The following is a 21,203-nucleotide window of genomic DNA, read 5'->3' on the forward strand; positions in this document are numbered from 1 at the left end:
GCCTCTTCCTCCCTCCTCTCCTCCTCTTCCTCATTCTTCTCCTCCTCTTCCTCATTCCTCTCCTCTTCTTACTCCTCACGCCTCTTCCTCCCTCCTCTCCTATCCTCCTCTTCTTCACTCCTCTCCTATCCTCCTCTTCCTCCCTCCTCTTCTCTCCTCCTCTTCCTCACGCCTCTTCCTCCCTCCTCTCCTATCCTCCTCTTCTTCACTCCTCTTCCTCCCTCCTCTCCTATCCTCCTCTTCCTCACTCCTCTCCTATCCTCCTCTTCCTCACGCCTCTTCCTCCCTCCTCTTCTCTCCTCCTCTTCCTCACGCCTCTTCCTCCCTCCTCTCCACTCCTCCTCTTCCTCACGCCTCTTCCTCCCTCCTCTTCCTCACGCCTCTTCCTTCCTCCTCTCCTCCTCCCATTAATCATGTCAGGACCCCTCAGGTGGATCCGGTGGCCCTCTGGAGGGGCCCGGCCCTCATGTTGAGACCCTCTGGACTAAACTATCTGACTTCATGAAGTATCGACCAGCAGATCTTCCTCTTCCTCACTCCAGCTGATGACCTCATGTGGTCATCCTCGTCTTCATCGCTCGTACAGAAAAGCCGACTCAGAACGATGACATCACAGTGATGTCATCGTTCTTCTGTTCTTTTGAAAACAACAACAAATGTTCAAAGTTCAACGTCTCGTCCTCATTCATGCAAACAAATATGTGTTGTTGTTGTTTTTAAGGATGTAGTTTTTGTTTTTACAGATATACAGTTTTACAGGTTTATTGTGTATTTTACAGGTCTAGTGTGTATAGTTGTGTATTGTAGTGTGTGTAGTTGTGTATTGTAGTGTGTGTAGTTGTGTATTGTAGTGTGTGTAGTTGTGTGTGTAGTTTGTGTAGTTGTGTAGTGTGTGTAGTTGTGTATTGTAGTGTGTATAGTTGTTTATTGTAGTGTGTGTAGTTGTGTATTGTAGTGTGTGTAGTTGTGTGTGTAGTTTGTGTAGTTGTGTAGTGTGTGTAGTTGTCTATTGTAGTTTGTGTAGTTGTGTATTGTAGTGTGTGTAGTTGTGTATTGTAGTGTGTATAGTTGTGTAGTGTGTGTAGTTGTGTGTGTAGTTTGTGTAGTTGTGTAGTGTGTGTAGTTGTGTATTGTAGTGTGTGTATTGTAGTGTGTGTAGTTGTGTATTGTAGTGTGTGTAGTTGTGTATTGTAGTGTGTGTAGTTGTGTATTGTAGTGTGTGTAGTTGTGTATTGTAGTGCGTGTAGTTGTGTATTGTAGTGTGTGTAGTTTGTGTATTGTAGTGTGTGTAGTTGTGTATTGTAGTGTGTATTGTAGTGTGTGTAGTTGTGTATTGTAGTGTGTGTAGTTGTGTATTGTAGTGTGTGTAGTTGTGTATTGTAGTGTGTGTAATGTGTGTAGTTGTGTATTGTAGTGTGTGTAGTTGTGTGTGTAGTTGTGTAGTTGTGTATTGTAGTGTGTGTAGTTGTGTATTGTAGTGTGTGTAGTTGTGTATTGTAGTGTGTGTAATGTGTGTAGTTGTGTATTGTAGTGTGTGTAGTTGTGTGTGTAGTTGTGTAGTTGTGTATTGTAGTGTGTGTAGTTGTGTATTGTAGTGTGTGTGTAGTTGTGTATTGTAGTGTGTGTAGTTGTGTATTGTAATGTGTGTAGTTGTGTATTGTAGTGTGTGTAGTGTGTGTAGTTGTGTGTGTAGTGTGTGTAGTTGTGTATTGTAATGTGTGTAGTTGTGTATTGTAGTGTGTGTAGTGTGTGTAGTTGTGTATTGTAGTGTATGTAGTTGTGTAGTGTGTGTAGTTGTGTATTGTAGTGTGTGTAGTTGTGTATTGTAGTGTGTGTAGTTGTGTATTGTAGTGTGTGTAGTTGTGTAGTGTGTGTAGTTGTGTATTGTAGTGTGTGTAGTTGTGTAGTTGTGTATTGTAGTGTGTGTAGTGTGTGTAGTTGTGTATTGTAGTGTGTGTAGTTGTGTAGTTGTGTATTGTAGTGTGTGTAGTTGTGTATTGTAGTGTGTGTAGTTGTGTAGTTGTGTATTGTAGTGTGTGTAGTTGTGTAGTTGTGTATTGTAGTGTGTGTAGTGTGTGTAGTTGTGTAGTGTGTGTAGTGTGTGTAGTTGTGTATTGTAGTGTGTGTAGTTGTGTAGTTGTGTATTGTAGTGTGTGTAGTGTGTGTAGTTGTGTATTGTAGTGTGTGTAGTTGTGTAGTTGTGTATTGTAGTGTGTGTAGTTGTGTAGTTGTGTATTGTAGTGTGTGTAGTGTGTGTAGTTGTGTAGTGTGTGTAGTGTGTGTAGTTGTGTATTGTAGTGTGTGTAGTTGTGTATTGTAGTGTGTGTAGTGTGTGTAGTTGTGTAGTGTGTGTAGTGTGTGTAGTGTAGAAGACATGAGAGAGAAGCGCAGACTCACATCATTAGGAGAATCTGGAGCATTACGTCATGTTAGTCGACCCCGCCCCCCTCCTTCACCTCTGTGCAGCATCCGAGCTCTGATTGGTCCGCCGCCCAGTGGCCTATAAAGCACATTGGCTAATCCCGAGTCTGCGGACCTGACAGAGGACAGGGGGGGGGGATGCTTCAGATAAAAGCTCATCGGATCTACTAAACCCGAACCAACCACAGACCCTCGCGCTTTCTACCGGTCTCTGTTCGCCTATACTGGATCCGTTCGTCTCTGCCGGACTCTACCGGACTCTGCCGGACTCGGTGCGCGGTCCCGGAGCGGAGCAGCAGGAGACGCTGCACGCGGAGGAGCAAGGTGAGAACATGGGCGTCTGAGTCCGGACCGCGCGGGACTCTGCACGGAGACTATAATTATAATCATTATTATTATTATCATTAATAACAATAATAAGAATCATCATAATAATAACAATTATGTTAAAATCCGCAAGTTTTAAATCACTTTCAGGTCGCTGTGCGTGCTGCTGTTAGAGTAATATGAATAGCCTACTATACGACTGTCCCTGAACGCATCACCGGGCAGGTTTGAGATGAGATCAAACTCGCTGTTTGTTGAAATATTTTTAGATAATTCTGCATGTTATCCTGCGGGCTTATTATTATTATTATTATTAATCTTCCAATTGTCCCTCTTCCACCAGAACTTCGGTCCAGCGTACAGCTCGCAGATACATAACAAATAGATCCAAACGTGCTCTGACTTTACTGAGGCCGGCGCTTAGCCCCCAAAACCCAGTTGTCCCATCCACTTGAATGGGGTTTGGGAAGAGAACACGCTAATCTACGCTAATCTTTGTGCCCACACTGTGTCTCCATACATTAAGGTAGAGAAATGATTTACAGTTTAAAACGTTAACAAAAGGATGGAGCTTATTTGCCCAAATGGACATTTTTTCATAGCTAGCACAATTTAGACGGAATCTTTGTTCGAGTTTCGGAAGATTTCTGTTCTGTTTCAGAGTTTTCTAATGGGTGTGTATGTGGTTGGAATGTTCAGCTCTAGAGTGACAGACCAACTGCCAGAGTGAGAGAGGAGACACCGAAAGTCCTAAAAAATAAACTGTAATTTGCCACAAGTCTCACAGTCGGCACTCTATTTACACCATTTATGCATCAAAACGTAGGGAATATTGTGCCGGTGCTCAAATGTGTCGATAGAATCCACAAAGTTTTCCACATTTGTCAGGAGAACCCTCAACGAGCGAGCAAGTCCACACATCTGCCCATCCGCCCCCATTATAAAACAGAGGCAGATTTTCTTTCTTTAGCTAAGTGGTAGCATTTTGTAAACTGTGAGTAAGGCATCATATCTAAACCCAAAAACACGTTTAAGGGCATGTACACGTTCACAAAAGCCTTGAGCCGCTCACAATGTCCACACTTTTGGGCTCAGAGTTATGGTTTTCTGTCACATTCCACATTTCGACAGGCTCTTTTTCATGAAATACCAGATTAGTCAGACACACACCTGCTTTAAATGAGCTAATCAGCGCAGCTCAAACAACACGTCCCCCTCTCCATGGCAACCGGCCATACACAGAGGAGAGATAGGGAAATGTGGGCGTGTCTCTGTGTCCTGCACGTGACGTTTGAGAGATCAGAGGAGAAAGAGCTTCACAGTAACTCTGGTTATATTTACTCAAGATAACACACATATCAGCGCGTTCGGCTCAGTCTTTTCCTCTCTAATGATAAAACTATGTTGGTGATTTGATCATGTTTTACTTTACAGGGTTTTAAATTGTTTGGTAGAACTCTCTCTCCCCCATCACTCCCCCCCCCCCCCCCCCCTCCATCCCCGCCCCCCCCTCTCCTTCCCCGTCACCTCATTTTATAGTTTAGTTTATTAACCGTCATAAAGACCAGCAGTCACTATTTAAATGTGTCTAATAAGTTGAATCATGACGTCACTGCTGTCAAAGGTACTGGCCTGACACCAGTATCAGAACCTAGTTAGCTTAGCTTAGCATACACACTGGAAGCGGAGGGCACAGCTAGCATCTCACAAACAGAAACTATCGTTTGTCTTTGGGCCAGTTGTTTGGTTCTGTCTCCTCCTCTTGATTCCTCCCCTTGTCTCCTCCTCTTGTTTCCTCCCCTTGTCTCCTCCCCTTGTCGCCTCCTCTTGTCTCCTCCTCTTGTTTCCTCCCCTTGTTTCCTCCCCTTGTCGCCTCCTCTTGTCTCCTCCTTTTGTCTCCTCCTCTTGTTTCCTCCCCTTGTCTCCTCCTCTTGTTTCCTCCCCTTGTCTCCTCCCCTTGTTTCCTCCCCTTATCTCCTCCTCGTCGCCTCCTCTTGTCTCCTCCTTTTGTCTCCTCCTCTTGTTTCCTCCCCTTGTTTCCTCATCTTGTTTCCTCCCATTGTTTCCTCCTCTTGTTTCCTCCCCTTGTCTCCTCCTCTTGTTTCATCCCCTTGTTTCCTCCCCTTGTCGCCTCTTGTTTCATCCCCTTGTTACCTCCTCTTGTCTCCTCTCCTTGTTTCCTCTTTGTGTCTCCTCTCCTCCTCTCCTCTCTTGCCTACTCTCTTTGTCTCCTCCCCCTGTCTCCTCTCCTTGTATCCTCCCCTTGTTTTCTTTTCTTGTCTCCTCCTCTTGTTTCCTCCTCAGGTCTCCTCTCCTTGCCTCCTCCCCTTGCCTCCTCTCCTTGCCTCCTCTCCTTGTCTCCTCCCCTTGCCTCCTCTCCTTGTCTCCTCCCCAGCAGTATGAGTTCAGTTGAGTTTATTATATTTATATAAATATAATAAAAGTAGGTCAGAGGAGTTTGTTTCACATTCGGGAGGTTTCCACGGCAACCAGCGCTCTTTACGTAACGTCTCCTCTTCCTCACTGACTCGCACCTGGAAAGAGCAGCATCCAATCAGAGCGCAGGGGTAAGTGGAGGCGGGACTTAGAGAGACAGATTATTATTCATTTAATAAAAGTCATGACAGGTAGAGAGAGAGAGACAGGTAGAGAGAGAGAGAGACAGGTAGAGACAGAGAGAGAGAGACAGGTAGAGAGAGGGAGACAGGTAGAAACAGAGAGAGACAGGTAGAGTGAGGGAGACAGGTAGAAACAGAGAGAGACAGGTGTAGAGAGAGAGACAGGTAGAGAGAGACAGAGACAGGTAGAGACAGAGAGAGAGACAGGTAGAGAGAGAGACAGAGAGAGACAGGTAGAGAGCGAGACGTAGAGAGAGAGAGACAGGTGGAGACTGAGAGAGAGAGAGACAGGTAGAGAGAGAGAGACCGCTCAGAGTTAATTAACCAGCTCTCCTCCAATCACAGCCTCTTCAGCAGGACAACAAGGCAGCTCGTTAAATTATTAATATCACCTCATCAATATTCTATCTCAGGAGAAGAAGAAGAAGAATCCAGTCTATTAAGGAGAAGAAGGATGTTTTGTCTCGTCATGATCAATGAGTTATTGATCATAAATAAACAGATTAAAGTCTCAGACGAACATGAAACAACGTTCAATATATATATATATATAAATAAAAAGAGAGAGAGAATATAAATAGTACATTTATACTAAAATACTTTGACAGGATTTTTATTTTGTCTCCATTCATAAAATCCCCCCTCTCCCCTCCCTCCTCTGATCTCACTTCCTGGCTGGTTGCCATGGCAGCAGAGGCAAAATGTCCCTGAATTCTGCCTCGCTCTGTGTGTGTGTGTGTGTGTGTGTGTGTGTGTGTGTGTGTGTGTGTGTGTGTGTGTGTGTGTGTGTGTGTGTGTGTGTGTGTGTGTGTGTGTGTGTGTGGGGGGTGGGGGGGTGGGGGGGTGGGGGGTTACCTGTCTTGTGGGGACAATTGTTTTAAGGTAGAGAGTAAAGTTATTTGTTTAAACCTAACCTTTAGAGGGCTGCACGGTGGTGTAGTGGCTAGCACTGTCGCCTCACAGCAAGAGGGCCGCGGGTTCGATTCCCGGTCGGAGCGGTCCTTCTGTGTGGAGTTTGCATGTTCTCCCCGTGGCAGCGTGGGTTCTCTCCGGGCTCTCCGGCTTCCTCCCACAGTCCAAAGACATGCTGCAGGTTAATTGATCTCTAAATGTCCCATAGGTGTGAATGTGAGAGTGAATGGTTGTATGTCCCTACATGTGCCCTCGATGGACTGGCGGCCTGTCCAGGGTGTCCCCTGCCTTCGCCCTATGTCAGCTGGGATAGGCTCCAGCGCCCCCGCGACCCTAATGAGGATAAGCGGTATTGAGAATGGATGGATGGATGAGTAGTTTAGTAGTTTAAACCTAACTGAGTAGTTTAGTTGTTTAAACTTAACTGAGTAGTTTAGTTGTTTAAACCTAACTGAGTAGTTTAGTTTAGTTTAGTTTAAACTGGGAAATAAGCTACATGCTAAGCTAGTTTAGGCAGAAGTCCCAGCAGCTGTTGCTATGGAGACATGCTGAGTGCATTGATCCAACATGTAAAAGTGAACTTACCTGATGAGCTAACAGACATTAAATGTTATAAATGTGAATATAATATTACAAACTGATACAAAACATGCGACTGACTTAATGACATCACTTCCTGTGTGTTTCCCTCCAGCTGTAGATGTGACCCTCCTCCTCTGACCTTCTACGGGAAGTCCGACCAACACTTCCTCTCTGCCGCGCCCCCAGTGCATCATGGGATTTGCGGTCTCCGTCGCCCTCCTCCTCCTCTGCGTGGCGACATCGTCAGTGTGTGCCGGAGTGGGCGGGGCCAGTCAGGGTAAAGAGCGGTTCAGTAGACCTCAGACGGACAGGTGGAGTTGGAGGTGGAGCCTGAGCAGGTGTGCGTTTGTCCTGCAGGTGGCGCTGTGCCGTGCCCTCTGCAGTGTGTGTGTGAGACCAGACCCTGGTACACGCCGCAGTCCGTGTACCACCAGGCCCGGACCGTGGACTGCAACGAGCTGCACCTGCACCGGCTACCTGCCAACATCTCCGCCGACACTCAGGTGACCGGTCGCCGTGACGATGACGATCATTATCTCGTCGTATTTATTTTGATGATGTCTCTCGATGCGTTGACGTGTTCCAGGTTCTGCTGCTGCAGAGTAACAACATCTCCTCCATCGACACGGAGCTGCAGAGGCTGACCAACCTCACGGAACTGGACCTGTCCCAGAACCACTTCACCCAGGTAGGTCTCCTCCATGTTCTCCTCCATGTTCCCCTCCATGTTCCCCTCCATGATCTCCTCCATGTTCTCCTCCATGTTCTCCTCCATGTTCTCCTCCATGTTCCCCTCCATGATCTCCTCCATGATCTCCTCCATGTTCTCCTCCATGTTCCCCTCCATGATCCCCTCCATGATCCCCTCCATGATCCCCTCCATGTTCCCCTCCATGTTCCCCTCCATGTTCTCCTCCATGATCCCCTCCATGATCCCCTCCATGATCCCCTCCATGTTCTCCTCCATGATCCCCTCCATGATCCCCTCCATGATCCCCTCCATGATCCCCTCCATGTTCTCCTCCATGATCCCCTCCATGTTCTCCTCCATGATCCCCTACATGATCTCCTCCATGTTCCCCTCCATGATCCCCTCCATGATCCCCTCCATGTTCTCCTCCATGTTCTCCTCCATGATCCCCTCCATGTTCCCCTCCATGTTCCCCTCCATGTTCCCCTCCATGTTCCCCTCCATGATCCCCTCCATGTTCCCCTCCATGTTCCCCTCCATGTTCTCCTCCATGTTCTCCTCCATGTTCTCCTCCATGATCCCCTCCATGATCCCCTCCATGATCTCCTCCATGATCCCCTCCATGTTCTCCTCCATGATCTCCTCCATGTTCCCCTCCATGTTCTTCTCAATGTTCTCCTCATTCTTCTCCATGTTCTCTTTCACGTTCTCCTCCACATTCTCATTCCCTTTCCCCTCCATGTTCTCCTCCACGTTCTCCTCCATTATAAATGAAGTAAACAGTGATGCCTTCATGCTCATGGCTCCATAAAGAACTGGTGTTGCTCTGGTTCCAGGTGAGCTCTATGGATCTGTCCTCTCTGGGCCGGTTGGTGACTCTGTACCTGGAGGAGAACCACATTGAGGAGTTGGAGGACTTCAGTCTGAGGAACCTTTCCAGTCTGGAGGAGCTCTACATCAACCACAACCGCATCTCCTCTATCGGACCCAAAGCCTTCGCTGGACTCACCAACCTGCTGCGGTAACGTCTTCTCCTTTGACCTTCTTAACCATTTAAAGGAGACGTAGAACCTCCTCTGTGACGACTAGAACCACCTGAATGATCCCTAGACAGTGACCCTTAGGGAACCTTAAAGTTTCTTAAATGACCACGAGGACACTTAAAACCGCCTAAATCTCACTAAGGAGCACTAGTACAGAACCTGCACACCTTCTTCAACGACCACTAAGACCTCCTAAATGACCATCAGAACCTTTTAAAGAATCCATAGAACCCCCTGAAGGACCACCAAATCCTTCTCAGGGACCACTAGAAACGGGTTCCCATCTATGTGACCACAGGCACGATCAAAAGGTACTCTAGATGTTCCTAAAATATCACTAGAACTATCTAAATGACCCCTATAACCTCCTCCCACCACTTTAAGATCATTACATCCACCTTAACATCCACTAGAACCACCTCTAGTGCCCTTTCAGAACCACTGGAACCTCCTCAATGACCAGAGGAACCACCTAAAGGACCTGAGCTAAAGGACCCTTAAATCCACCTCACTGCCCAACCTCTCAAAGGAACCTGACCTTCAGGTCAAATGGAACCTCTTGAATGCTCATTAGAACCCTCTAAAGAACCACTAGAACATCCTAGGTGACCAGAGAAACCCACTAAAGGAATACCGGTTTCTGAATCTGTTCTGTCTTCTGCTCGGTCCTTCAGGCTCCACCTAAACTCCAACCGGCTGGTGGCCCTCGACAGCCGCTGGTTCGAGTCCCTGCCGTCCCTGGAGATCCTGATGATCGGGGAGAACCCCATCCTGGGTCTGGAGGAGAGGAACTTCCTGCCTCTGTCCCGCCTCCACAGCCTGGTTCTGGCTGGGATGGGTCTGGCCTCCATCCCCTCCGCTGCCTTCCTGGGCCTCGACTACCTGGAGAGTCTCTCCTTCTACGACAACCGGCTCAGGTAAGTCCGAGTGCCTCTCGGGTTCCTGCGACCGTCTGCCGCCGTAACACTGACGGAACCGTCTTCCTCTTGGTAGGTCTGTTCCTCGGGACGCACTGAGCGTGCTCCCGAACCTGAAGTTCCTGGACCTGAACAGGAACCCGATCAGCCGAGTCCAGCAGGGAGATTTCCAGAACCTTCAGCACCTGGAGGAGCTCAGGTGAGTGTGAGAGCGTATTGATCTGATATTTAATGAACGTTAAAGACGAGGGAGACCTCTTCTTGCTCATAAACAATCTTTGATGAGGACACAAATAATTACGTTTAGTTCATTAATTAACATTAAAATCAGTGTAAATAAGCTCATAAAGATATAAAGACTAGTTTAAAATGTTTGTTTTCTATCAGACTTTTGATTGATGATGATAACCATATTATTACATGTTTATAAATAACAATAATAACCATATGAATGAATACTAATAGTAATAAATCCTGCTAATGATGTTTCAGTCTGAACATCATGGAGGAGCTGGTGATGGTGGAGCGAGCAGCGTTCAAGAACCTGCCAGAACTCGCGAAACTGGAACTCTGCAGCAACCCGAGACTGTCTTACATCGACCCACAGGCCTTCAGGTGTCTGTCTGCCTGTCTGTCTGTGTTTCTGTGTGTGTGTCTGTCTGTCTGTCCGTCTCTCTGCCTGTCTGTCTGTCTGTGTGTGTGTGTCTGTCTGTCTCTCTGTCTGCCTGTCTGCCTGTCTGTCTGTCTGTGTGTGTGTGTCTGTCTGTCTCTCTGTCTGTCTGTCTGTGTGTGTGTGTCTGTCTGTCTGTCTGTCTGTCTGTCTGTGTCTGTGTGTCTGTCTGTCTCTCTGTCTGCCTGTATGTCTGTCTGTGTGTGTGTCTGTCTGCCTGTCTCTCTGTCTGCCTGTCTGTCTGTCTGCCTGTCTCTCTGTCTGCCTGTATGTCTGTCTGTCTGTCTCTCTGTCTGCCTGTATGTCTGTCTGTGTGTGTGTCTGTCTGCCTGTCTCTCTGTCTGCCTGTCTGTCTGTCTGTGTGTGTGTCTGTCTGCCTGTCTGTCTGTCTGTCTCTCTGTCTGCCTGTATGTCTGTCTGTGTGTGTGTCTGTCTGCCTGTCTGTCTGTCTGTCTGTCTGTCTCTCTCTCTGTGTGTGTGTGTCTGCCTGTCTGTCTGTCTGTCTGTCTCTCTGTCTGCCTGTCTGTCTGTCTGTGTGTCTGCCTGTCTGTCTGTCTGTCTCTCTGTCTGCCTGTATGTCTGTCTGTGTGTGTGTCTGTCTGCCTGTCTGTCTGTCTGTCTGTCTGTCTGTCTGTCTCTCTCTCTGTGTGTGTGTGTCTGCCTGTCTGTCTGTCTGTCTGTCTCTCTGTCTGCCTCTCTGTCTGTCTGTGTGTCTGCCAGTCTGTCTGTCTGTCTCTCTGTCTGTCTGTGTGTCTGTGTGCCTGTCTGTCTGTGTATCTGTCTGTCTCTCTGTCTGCCTGTAACTGACCTCCCTCTCCTTGTTTCCTCCGCTCCTCTTTCCTTGTTTCCTCTCCTTGTGTCCTCCTCTCCTCTTTCCTTGTTTCCTCTCCTTGTGTCCTCTCCTCTCTCCTTGTGTCCTCTGCTCCTCTTTCCTTGTTTCCTCTCCTTGTGTCCTCCTCTCCTCTCTCCTTGTGTCCTCTCCTCTCATCTCTCCTTGTTTCCTCTCCTTGTGTCCTCTCCTCTCTCGTTTCCTCCTCTCCTCTCTCCTTGTTTCCTCCTCTCCTTGTGTCCTCCTCTCCTCTTTCCTTGTTTCCTCTCCTTGTGTCCTCCTCTCCTCTTTCCTTGTTTCCTCTCCTTGTGTCCTCGTCTCCTCTCTCCTTGTTTCCTCTCCTTGTGTCCTCTCCTCTCTCCTTGTTTCCTCCTCTCCTCTCTCCTTGTTTCCTCTCCTTGCATCCTCCTCTCCTCTCTCTCCTTGTTTCCTCTCCTTGTGTCCTCCTCTCCTCTCTCCTTGTGTCCTCTCCTCTCTCCTTGTTTCCTCCTCTCCTCTCTCCTTGTGTCCTCTCCTCTCTCCTTGTTTCTTCCTCTCCTCTCTCCTTGTGTCCTCCTCTCCTCTTTCCTTGTTTCCTCTCCTTGTGTCCTCGTCTCCTCTCTCCTTGTTTCCTCTCCTTGTGTCCTCTCCTCTCTCCTTGTTTCCTCCTTGTTTCCTATCCTTGCATCCTCCTCTCCTCTCTCTCCTTGTTTCCTCTCCTTGTGTCCTCTCCTCTCTCCTTGTGTCCTCTCCTCTCTCCTTGTTTCCTCCTCTCCTCTCTCCTTGTGTCCTCTCCTCTCTCCTTGTTTCTTCCTCTCCTCTCTCCTTGTGTCCTCCTCTCCTCTTTCCTTGTTTCCTCTCCTTGTGTCCTCCTCTCCTCTCTCCTTGTTTCCTTGTGTCCTCAGCGAGCTGTCCTCCCTCCGGACTCTCCTGGTCCACAGCAACCATCTGGGCCTCCTCTCCGGAGACCTCCTGTCCTCCCTCCCGTCCCTGGAGGAGGTGTCTCTCCACTCCAACCCCCTGCGGTGTGACTGTCTCACCTCCTGGGGGCCTCACCTCGGCAACCAGTCGCACCTGAAAATGCTGGAGTCCGCCATCACCCTCTGCTCCTCCCCGCCTCACCTGATTGGCCGCGAGCTGCAGGAGGTGGTGGGCGCCGGCTGGGGCGGGGCCGGAGGCGGAGGGGGCGGGGCTAACAGCTGCCTGCCCCACATCTCTCCTCACGCCTTCCCGCCTGCCATGAACGTCAGCGCCGGGCGGCCAATCACACTGGAGTGCTGGGCGGACGCTGACCCCGCCCCCCAATTCTACTGGGTGACGCCCACTGGAGACAAGGTGGGCGGGGTCACGAGTGAGCGAGTGTGTGTGTGTGTGTGAGACGTAGAGTTGGTGTGTGTTCTCACTGATTATATTGTTCGGGGCGACTGAAGCCGAGTGACTCCTCTGTTTCCTCCTCACCTGGTCAGGTGAGCTCGGAGGCGATGGCTGCACCAATCGTATCAGAGGAGGGGCGTGGCCTGAGCAGCAGGAAGAAGAAGAAGCATCGTGTGTCGGAGCCCGGAGCGCTAGTGATCGAGCACGCCGAGCCGTCAGACACAGGTCCGTCTGAGCTGCTGGTTCACTTGTTTTCTCACAGATTTATAAATAGAAATATATATATAGATATATATAGATATATATAGATATATACATGGATATAGATCACTCAGCCTCCGTCTCTCTCAGGTGTGTATACCTGTGTAGCGTGGAACATGGAGGGCGCCGACACAAAGAGCGTCTCAGTGTTCGTGGACTCTCGGGGGTCTGTGGACTCGTGGTCCGGATGGGGGATCCGGTGGGACGGGGGGCCCGGCAGAGAGCAGCCCTGGCCGGGGAACTCGTCCGGCGCTGCCGCCTCTCTGATGGTGCTGGCCAAGGTTTTTATCTTCTTACATCTCTTATGAAAACATCTTTACCGTAAGTTTCATTATTATATACGTTTTAATTTGAATACATTTCTTATTACATTTATATGAAATCTCTGCAGGTGGTGCACGCCCAGTCGGTGGTGTTGGAGTGGAAGTTGTTTCCCAGTGGAAGACCTTTGTCTGTGGGTCAGAACCAGCAGGACGCCCCCCTTCATGTGACCCGCTGGACCAGCGCCACCGTACACATTGACAACCCTCAGATCAGCTACACCGCCAAGGTGAACTCGCCCACACAGAGGTGTTAGCCAGACCAGCAGAGACCCGTTCTGGGTTTACAGACCAGCAGCTGTCGTCTGCATCGCTGTGGTGGGAAATAATAACAGAATAACAGAGCCAAGAGACCTGGTTTCTAGAGAAAAGAACCCTGAGGTACCCCAGTAGTGATTCTACAAGGTCTAGACCCAGTAGCTGTTGGTCTCAGAATATGTAACGTTTTTTTCTGAGGGGGCGCATCAGCAGGGCCAATGGGAGGCCGGCTCACCAGCATCAGACACCTCCAGGTCCAATGGACCCTATGAGACGTGAAGTCACAACGACTCTGGGGAGGAAGCAGAGTTAATAAGGTGCAATGGAGAGATGTAAATTCATCCATAAGGAGAGAGAGAAGAGGAGAGAGGTGCTCAGTGTATCCTAAAACATCCCCCAGCAGCCTATAAGCCTATAGCAGCATATCAAGGGGCTGGACCAGGGCAAACCTGATTCAGCCCTAACTATAAGCACTATTAAAGAGGAAAGTCTTAAGTCTATTCTTGAATGAGGTGACTGTGTCTGCCTCCAGGACTGAAAGTGGAAGCTGGTTCCATAAAAGAGGAGCTTGATAACTGAAGGCTCTGGCTCCCATCCTACTTTTTAGGACTCTAGGAACCACAAGTAGCCCCGCATTTAGTGAGCGCAGCTCTCTAGTGGGGCAATATGGTACTACAAGCTCCTTAAGATATGATGGTGCATCACCAATCAAGGCTAGAGTTTAACATCAGGAAGTTGCAGGTCATCCATGTTGTTATGTCTTTAAGACATGCTTGAATTGAAAGCTAGTGGATCAGAGGCTAGACAGGAAGTGATGTCATTGGTCCGTCTCCATAGTAACCCCCCCACTCTGTCTCTCCAGGTTCCAGTGGATGTTCAGGAGTATAATCTCACTCACCTCCTTCCTGCCACAGAGTACCACGTCTGCATCACCATCTACGCCTCTCCTCCCTCCTCCCCCAGCTCCTCCCCCTCTCCCCCCTCCGCCGCCTCCCCCTTCCACATGTCCTGCCTGAACGTCACCACGAAGGAGGCGGGTTTCTCGGTGGAGCTGGTGGCGTCGCGGCGCAGCAGCGTGGCGCTGGCGGCCGTCATGGGCTCCATGTTCGCGCTGTCCATCATGGCGCTGCTGGTGGTCTACATGGGCCGCCGGGTCCAGCAGCGCAAGTCCTGCGGACACTCGCTGAAGAAGTACATGCAGCACGCCACCTCCATCCCGCTCAGCGACCTGGACCCGCCACTCATCACCCTGTGGGAGAGCGAGGTCGAGAAGGACAAGGAGGACAAGGAGGAGAGGGAGGAGAGGGAGGCGGGGGGGAGTCACATCGACACCACCAAGACTTACATGTGGTAGCTGGAGGAGGGACCAGCTGGAGGAGGGAGGGACCGGCAGGAGGAGGGAGGGACCGGCAGGAGGAGGGACCAGATGGAGGAGGGACCTGCAGGAGGAGGGACCTGCAGGAGGAGGGACTGGCTGGAGGAGGGAGGGACTGGCTGGAGGAGGGAGGGACCGGCTGGAGGAGGGAGGGACCGGCAGGAGGAGGGAGGGACCGGCTGGAGGAGGGAGGGACCGGCAGGAGGAGGGAGGGACCGGCTGGAGGAGGGACCGGCAGGAGGAGGGAGGGACTGGCTGGAGGAGGGAGGGACTGGCTGGAGGAGGGAGGGACTGGCTGGAGGAGGGAGGGACTGGCTGGAGGAGGGAGGGACCGGCTGGAGGAGGGAGGGACCAGGAGGAGGGACCGGCAGGAGGAGGGAGGGACCAGGAGGAGGAGGGACCGGCAGGAGGAGGGAGGGACCGGCAGGAGGAGGGAGGGACCGGCTGGAGGAGGGAGGGACCGGCAGGAGGAGGGAGGGACCGGCTGGAGGAGGGAGGGACCGGCAGGAGGAGGGACCGGCTGGAGGGGGAACCAGCAGGAGGATTTTGAGGAAGTCACCAGCAAAGAGTCACACGACTCGCCGAGAGACGAACATCGACGACGTCGACGAGAAAGAAGAGGAAAACCGAACGCACAACGGGGACCAGGACTCAACCGGACCCCCATCAGGATCCACTCAGGGGACCATCCTGGTGTTTTTATGGTCGTTACAGACTCAGAGTCCGTCGTGTTGCCGATCAGGTTTCCGATAATCAATCACAAGTCGATCAAAGTGCTTTGCAGAAAAAGAATCTGAACTTTTAATAATGAACACAAAAGCTTTGGTTTGAATCTGAATCCTTTTAAAGTTGATGGAGTTAAAAATTAAAGAGCACGACAGTCTAAATAAATACAACATTATGAATGGAATACTATTGATCTATAACTATTTTATTGTAAACGAATATAAATACACAAACTCAACATTTATTGATGCATTTTAATATATTTATTTATTGCTGGTAGTGTATTTGTTAATAATGTAGAACGTGGAAGTACTTGAGTAAAGTACCTCAACATCGTACTGAAGTAAATGTACTTCAGAAGTTACTTTCCACCACTTTGTCAATAGATGTTGTAAAACATTCATTTCCATTAATTAATTTAAGTAATTAATTAATTATTATAATTTTGTTTCCTTGAACTTCATTTGACTTTTCCTCTCCAAAAACAGAAAACACCGTTTTATTGTTTTTTATTATGAAATGTCAAAATAATGCTTTTGCTATTGCTTACTTTGTTTGTTTGTTACTTAATTTACTTTTTGTTGTTGTTGTTGCATTTAATTTTAAAGATTGACTTTTGAAATGTAATAATTTAAATTGCTTGAGGGAACTTTTTTCTGTGAAGCACTTCAACGAATGTAAAAGAAATATAACACATTGTGTGAAAAGTGAAAAATAATTTGTGATTTCGATCATGAACTCAAGCCGGTAGTTTTATTAAAATCTAAATAAATTAAGATATCTTGGACATTTCTATCTAAACACAATAATTATTGGTACAAATCTGAAGCTCAATGGGCTGAAATACATAAAAACACCAGAATGTTTCTCTCCGGGTTTTAATCTTCAGTTGTTCTGAGACTTTGAGAGTTGGACTGGTTTTACTGGGATGTGTTTCAAGCTGTGGGTCGCGGCTGGTTATCGGGCCGTGAAGCCGGGTCTCCTCGGGTCCTCTTTCCTCCGACAGTAGCTGGACTCTTAATTATCATATTTTATCTGTTAACCATGAATGCAGCACTGACACTCTAAAGGTCACTCTAAAGGTCGTCGGAGTGCTTAAAGGTCCCGAATTCAACGTTTCAGAACTATTTTAAGAAGAAGACGTTGAATTAAGTTTCACGTTTATTTCGTAAGCGAACGAGTAAAACAAAACACTCTTCCGCCTGTATGCAGACGACATGTCACGTTATAAACACAATGGAGAATATCGTTCAGTGCTTCATAACATAAATCTCTCCAGAATTTATGATGAATTTAAAATGCCAAAATTAATTAACAACATTGTTACAACATCTTTGTTTTTCTACGATCGTCATTCGTTTGAAACTATTGAATGAATGTAAAGTTGTGTTCTCTCTGAGGATCTGAATTCGGGACCTTTAGTCCACAAACGTCCGTTCACTTCCTGGTCTTCATCTGCGCAGCATGAATGCATCGCGGTTCTGTTTCATTCTATGAGTTGGTCACCGGCTGCGGTGGTCGTCACGGTGACCCCGCAGCCGGTGGAGTCATGGTGAAGCTGCTACATCCACCTGAAGAACTGTATCCACACTTTCTGCACCTGTTTGTTCACCACTGTTTAATGTTTTAATCCTGGAACAACGAGTTCTTCTGCACCGGGAGGTGGAGGTTAAGGTGGGAGTAAAGATGGAGTTGAAGGTTACGGTTTAGACGGAGGTGGAGGTTAAGAAAGAGGTAAAGGTGGAAGTAAAGGGTAAAATAGAGGTAAAGGGTGAGATAGAGGTAACGGTGGAGGTAAAGGGTGAGATGGAGGTAAAGGGTAAAATAGAGGTAAAGGCACCGGTGGAGGTAACGGGTAAGATAGATGTAAAGGTGGAGGTAAAGGGTAAGATAGATGTAACGGTGGAGGTAAAGGGTAAGATAGATGTAAAGGTGGAGGTAAAGGGTAAGATAGATGTAAAGGTGGAGGTAAAGGGTAAGATAGATGTAAAGGTGGAGGTAAAGGGTAAGATAGATGTAACGGTGGAGGTAAAGGGTAAGATAGATGTAACGGTGGAGGTAAAGGGTAAGATGTAAAGGTGGAGGTAAAGGGTAAGATAGATGTAAAGGTGGAGGTAAAGGGTAAGATGTAAAGGTGGAGGTAAAGGGAAAGATAGATGTAAAGGTGGAGGTAAAGGGTAAGATGTAAAGGTGGAGGTAAAGGGTAAGATAGATGTAAAGGTGGAGGTAAAGGGTAAGATGTAAAGGTGGAGGTAAAGGGTAAGATAGATGTAAAGGTGGAGGTAAAGGGTAAGATGTAAAGGTGGAGGTAAAGGGTAAGATAGATGTAAAGGTGGAGGTAAAGGGTAAGATGTAAAGGTGGAGGTAAAGGGTAAGATAGATGTAAAGGTGGAGGTAAAGGGTAAGATGTAAAGGTGGAGGTAAAGGGTAAGATAGATGTAAAGGTGGAGGTAAAGGGTAAGATGTAAAGGTGGAGGTAAAGGGTAAGATAGATGTAAAGGTGGAGGTAAAGGGTAAGATGTAAAGGTGGAGGTAATGGGTAAGATAGATGTAAAGGTGGAGGTAAAGGGTAAGATGTAAAGGTGGAGGTAATGGGTAAGATAGATGTAAAGGTGGAGGTAAAGGGTAAAATGTAAAGGTGGAGGTAATGGGTAAGATAGATGTAAAGGTGGAGGTAAAGGGTAAGATGTAAAGGTGGAGGTAAAGGGTAAGATAGATGTAAAGGTGGAGGTAAAGGGTAAGATGTAAAGGTGGAGGTAAAGGGTAAGATAGATGTAAAGGTGGAGGTGGTGCTGCATGCCTTTGCACTCATATTTAGGACTGTTTTATTAAACCACGCCTGTGTGATGACCTGCAAACTGTGCAGCTGTGAGATCTGATCAATAATCAATAACAGAACCACCAAAGTGACTCATCAGAAACAGTTTACAGCCGCCATGATTCCATGAGTTGATTCCATGAGTTGATTCCATGAGTTGATTCCTCAGTTTGCAGCTTCGTCCTTCACACGTCACCGAAACTTCAGGAACAAATGTAGAGATGATCTCTACATGTTTATTTATCTCTACATGTTTATTTCAGAGATTATAATCTCTACATGTTTATTTTAGAGATTATAATCTCTACATTTTTATTTTAGAGATTATAATCTCTACAAATTTATTTTAGAGATTGTAATCTATATGTTTATTTTAGAGATTATAATCTCTACATTTTTATTTTAGAGATTATAATCTCTACATATTTGTTTTAGAGATTATAATCTCCACATGTTTATATCATATTCTCTTATGAAGATATTTCCACTCTTTTATATCTCAGTAAACTGAATCTTTGGACTAAAAGAGACGTTTAAATCTGCATAAATGGAAAGAAATCAACCTTCAGAGTTCAGAGTGAGAACCACGATGACATCACACCACTGATAATATGATAATATGCAGGGTATTTTGTATAAAGTGTATGACTCTATATTTGAAGACAACTATTGCTTATAATGTTATTATTATTCTCATTATTATTATTACTACTCGATACTCAGCACCAACTGTAACTAAGTGTGTGTGTGAGGATACTATAAATACACACTTTGTCACTCAGCCTGGTGTCTGATTCCTAATTCTTGTTCTTTATTATTAGAAGTCTATGCTTCATGTGTTAAAGCTGCATTCTCTCTCCTGACCACCAGGGGGCGACTCCTCTGGTTGTATAGAAGTCTATGCTTCATGTGTTAAAGCTGCATTCTCTCTCCTGACCACCAGGGGGCGACTCCTCTGGTTGTATAGAAGTCTATGCTTCATGTGTTAAAGCTGCATTCTCTCTCCTGACCACCAGGGGCGACTCCTCTGGTTGTATAGAAGTCTATGCTTCATGTGTTAAAGCTGCATTCTCTCTCCTGACCACCAGGGGGCGACTCCTCTGGTTGTATAGAAGTCTATGCTTCATGTGTTAAAGCTGCATTCTCTCTCCTGACCACCAGGGGGCGACTCCTCTGGTTGTATAGAAGTCTATGCTGCATGTGTTAAAGCTGCATTCTCTCTCCTGACCACCAGGGGGCGACTCCTCTGGTTGTATAGAAGTCTATGCTTCATGTGTTAAAGCTGCATTCTCTCTCCTGACCACCAGGGGGCGACTCCTCTGGTTGTATAGAAGTCTATGCTTCATGTGTTAAAGCTGCATTCTCTCTCCTGACCACCAGGGGGCGACTCCTCTGGTTGTATAGAAGTCTATGCTTCATGTGTTAAAGCTGCATTCTCTCTCCTGACCACCAGGGGGCGACTCCTCTGGTTGTTTAGAAGTCTATGCTTCATGTGTTAAAGCTGCATTCTCTCTACTGATCACCAGGGGGCGACTCCTCTGGTTGTATAGAAGTCTATGCTTCATGTGTTAAAGCTGCATTCTCTCTCCTGACCACCAGGGGGCGACTCCTCTGGTTGTTTAGAAGTCTATGCTTCATGTGTTAAAGCTGCATTCTCTCTCCTGACCACCAGGGGGCGACTCCTCTGGTTGTATAGAAGTCTATGCTTCATGTGTTAAAGCTGCATTCTCTCTCCTGACCACCAGGAGGCGACTCCTCTGGTTGTTTAGAAGTCTATGCTTCATGTGTTAAAGCTGCATTCTCTCTACTGACCACCAGGGGGCGACTCCTCTGGTTGTATAGAAGTCTATGCTTCATGTCTTAAAGCTGCATTCTCTCTCCTGACCACCAGGGGGCGACTCCTCTGGTTGTATAGAAGTCTATGCTTCATGTGTTAAAGCTGCATTCTCTCTCCTGACCACCAGGGGGCGACTCCTCTGGTTGTATAGAAGTCTATGCTTCATGTGTTAAAGCTGCATTCTCTCTACTGACCACCAGGGGGCGACTCCTCTGGTTGTATAGAAGTCTATGCTTCATGTGTTAAAGCTGCATTCTCTCTCCTGACCACCAAGGGGCGACTCCTCTGGTTGTATAGAAGTCTATGCTTCATGTGTTAAAGCTGCATTCTCTCTCCTGACCACCAGGGGGCGACTCCTCTGGTTGTATAGAAGTCTATGCTTCATGTCTTAAAGCTGCATTCTCTCTACTGACCACCAGGGGGCGACTCCTCTGGTTGTATAGAAGTCTATATAAATGACTCTACTTCTCTTGATGTATTCCCTCAGTAAACATTGTAAACATTAGTTTTTGGTCTCAATCTCTAGTTTTAAGTCTTCTTCAATACAGAATGATGTTCATTTAGTAAATTATGGTCATTTAGAGTCAAACAGGCCATAAACCAGGGGATGCTTTAGGGGCGGGGCTACACAGTGATTGACAGGTTTTCGTCTTAAAACTCTAACTCTAAAGTGTGTTTTTCACTTCATGAAAGTTTCTCTTCTAAAAATGTTTTATTTAGTGTTCAGTTGTCTTTAGCTCCGCCCTCTTATGTCACTTCTGGTTGAAACAAAACAAGATGGCGACGCCCTGAAGGCAGAACACAAACCAACAACATCTTCATGTTTACAGAATGGTGAGTCTGCCTGTCTGTCTCTCTATATATTTATATATATTTGTATATTTATATATATATAGATGGTATTGATTAGAGTTAGTATTGACTAGAGACAGTATTGATTAGAGTTAGTATTGATTAGAGTTAGTATTGATTAGAGTTAGTATTGACTAGAGTTAGTATTGATTAGAGTTAGTAATGACTAGAGTTAGTATTGATTAGAGTTAGTAATGATTAGAGTTAGTATTGATTAGAGTTAGTATTGATTAGAGTTAGTATTGACTAGAGTTAGTATTGATTAGAGTTAGTAATGACTAGAGACAGTATTGATTAGAGTTAGTATTGATTAGAGTTAGTATTGATTAGAGTTAGTATTGATTAGAGTTAGTATTGACTAGAGACAGTATTGATCAGAGACGGTATTGATTA

The 21,203-nt window shown here is 47.0% G+C and overlaps 1 protein-coding gene across 1 annotated transcript; it reads left to right on the forward strand.

The window, feature by feature from the left end:
- Positions 1–2,364: 2,364 nt before the first annotated feature.
- si:ch211-180f4.1 (leucine-rich repeat neuronal protein 1) lies at positions 2,365–14,652 on the forward strand. The gene is made up of 13 exons (XM_034536343.1): positions 2,365–2,745; positions 6,973–7,137; positions 7,218–7,363; positions 7,447–7,548; positions 8,388–8,572; positions 9,269–9,511; positions 9,588–9,710; positions 10,004–10,126; positions 11,895–12,324; positions 12,456–12,588; positions 12,715–12,905; positions 13,016–13,174; positions 14,065–14,652. Exons 2-13 carry the CDS (start codon positions 7,053–7,055, stop codon positions 14,554–14,556), a joined length of 2,412 nt encoding a protein of 803 aa, XP_034392234.1. The 5' UTR covers positions 2,365–2,745; positions 6,973–7,052; the 3' UTR covers positions 14,557–14,652.
- The last annotated feature ends 6,551 nt before the right edge of the window (positions 14,653–21,203 follow it).

This window comes from Cyclopterus lumpus, chromosome 7 (assembly GCF_009769545.1).
Source record: "Cyclopterus lumpus isolate fCycLum1 chromosome 7, fCycLum1.pri, whole genome shotgun sequence".
NCBI lineage: Eukaryota > Metazoa > Chordata > Actinopteri > Perciformes > Cyclopteridae > Cyclopterus > Cyclopterus lumpus.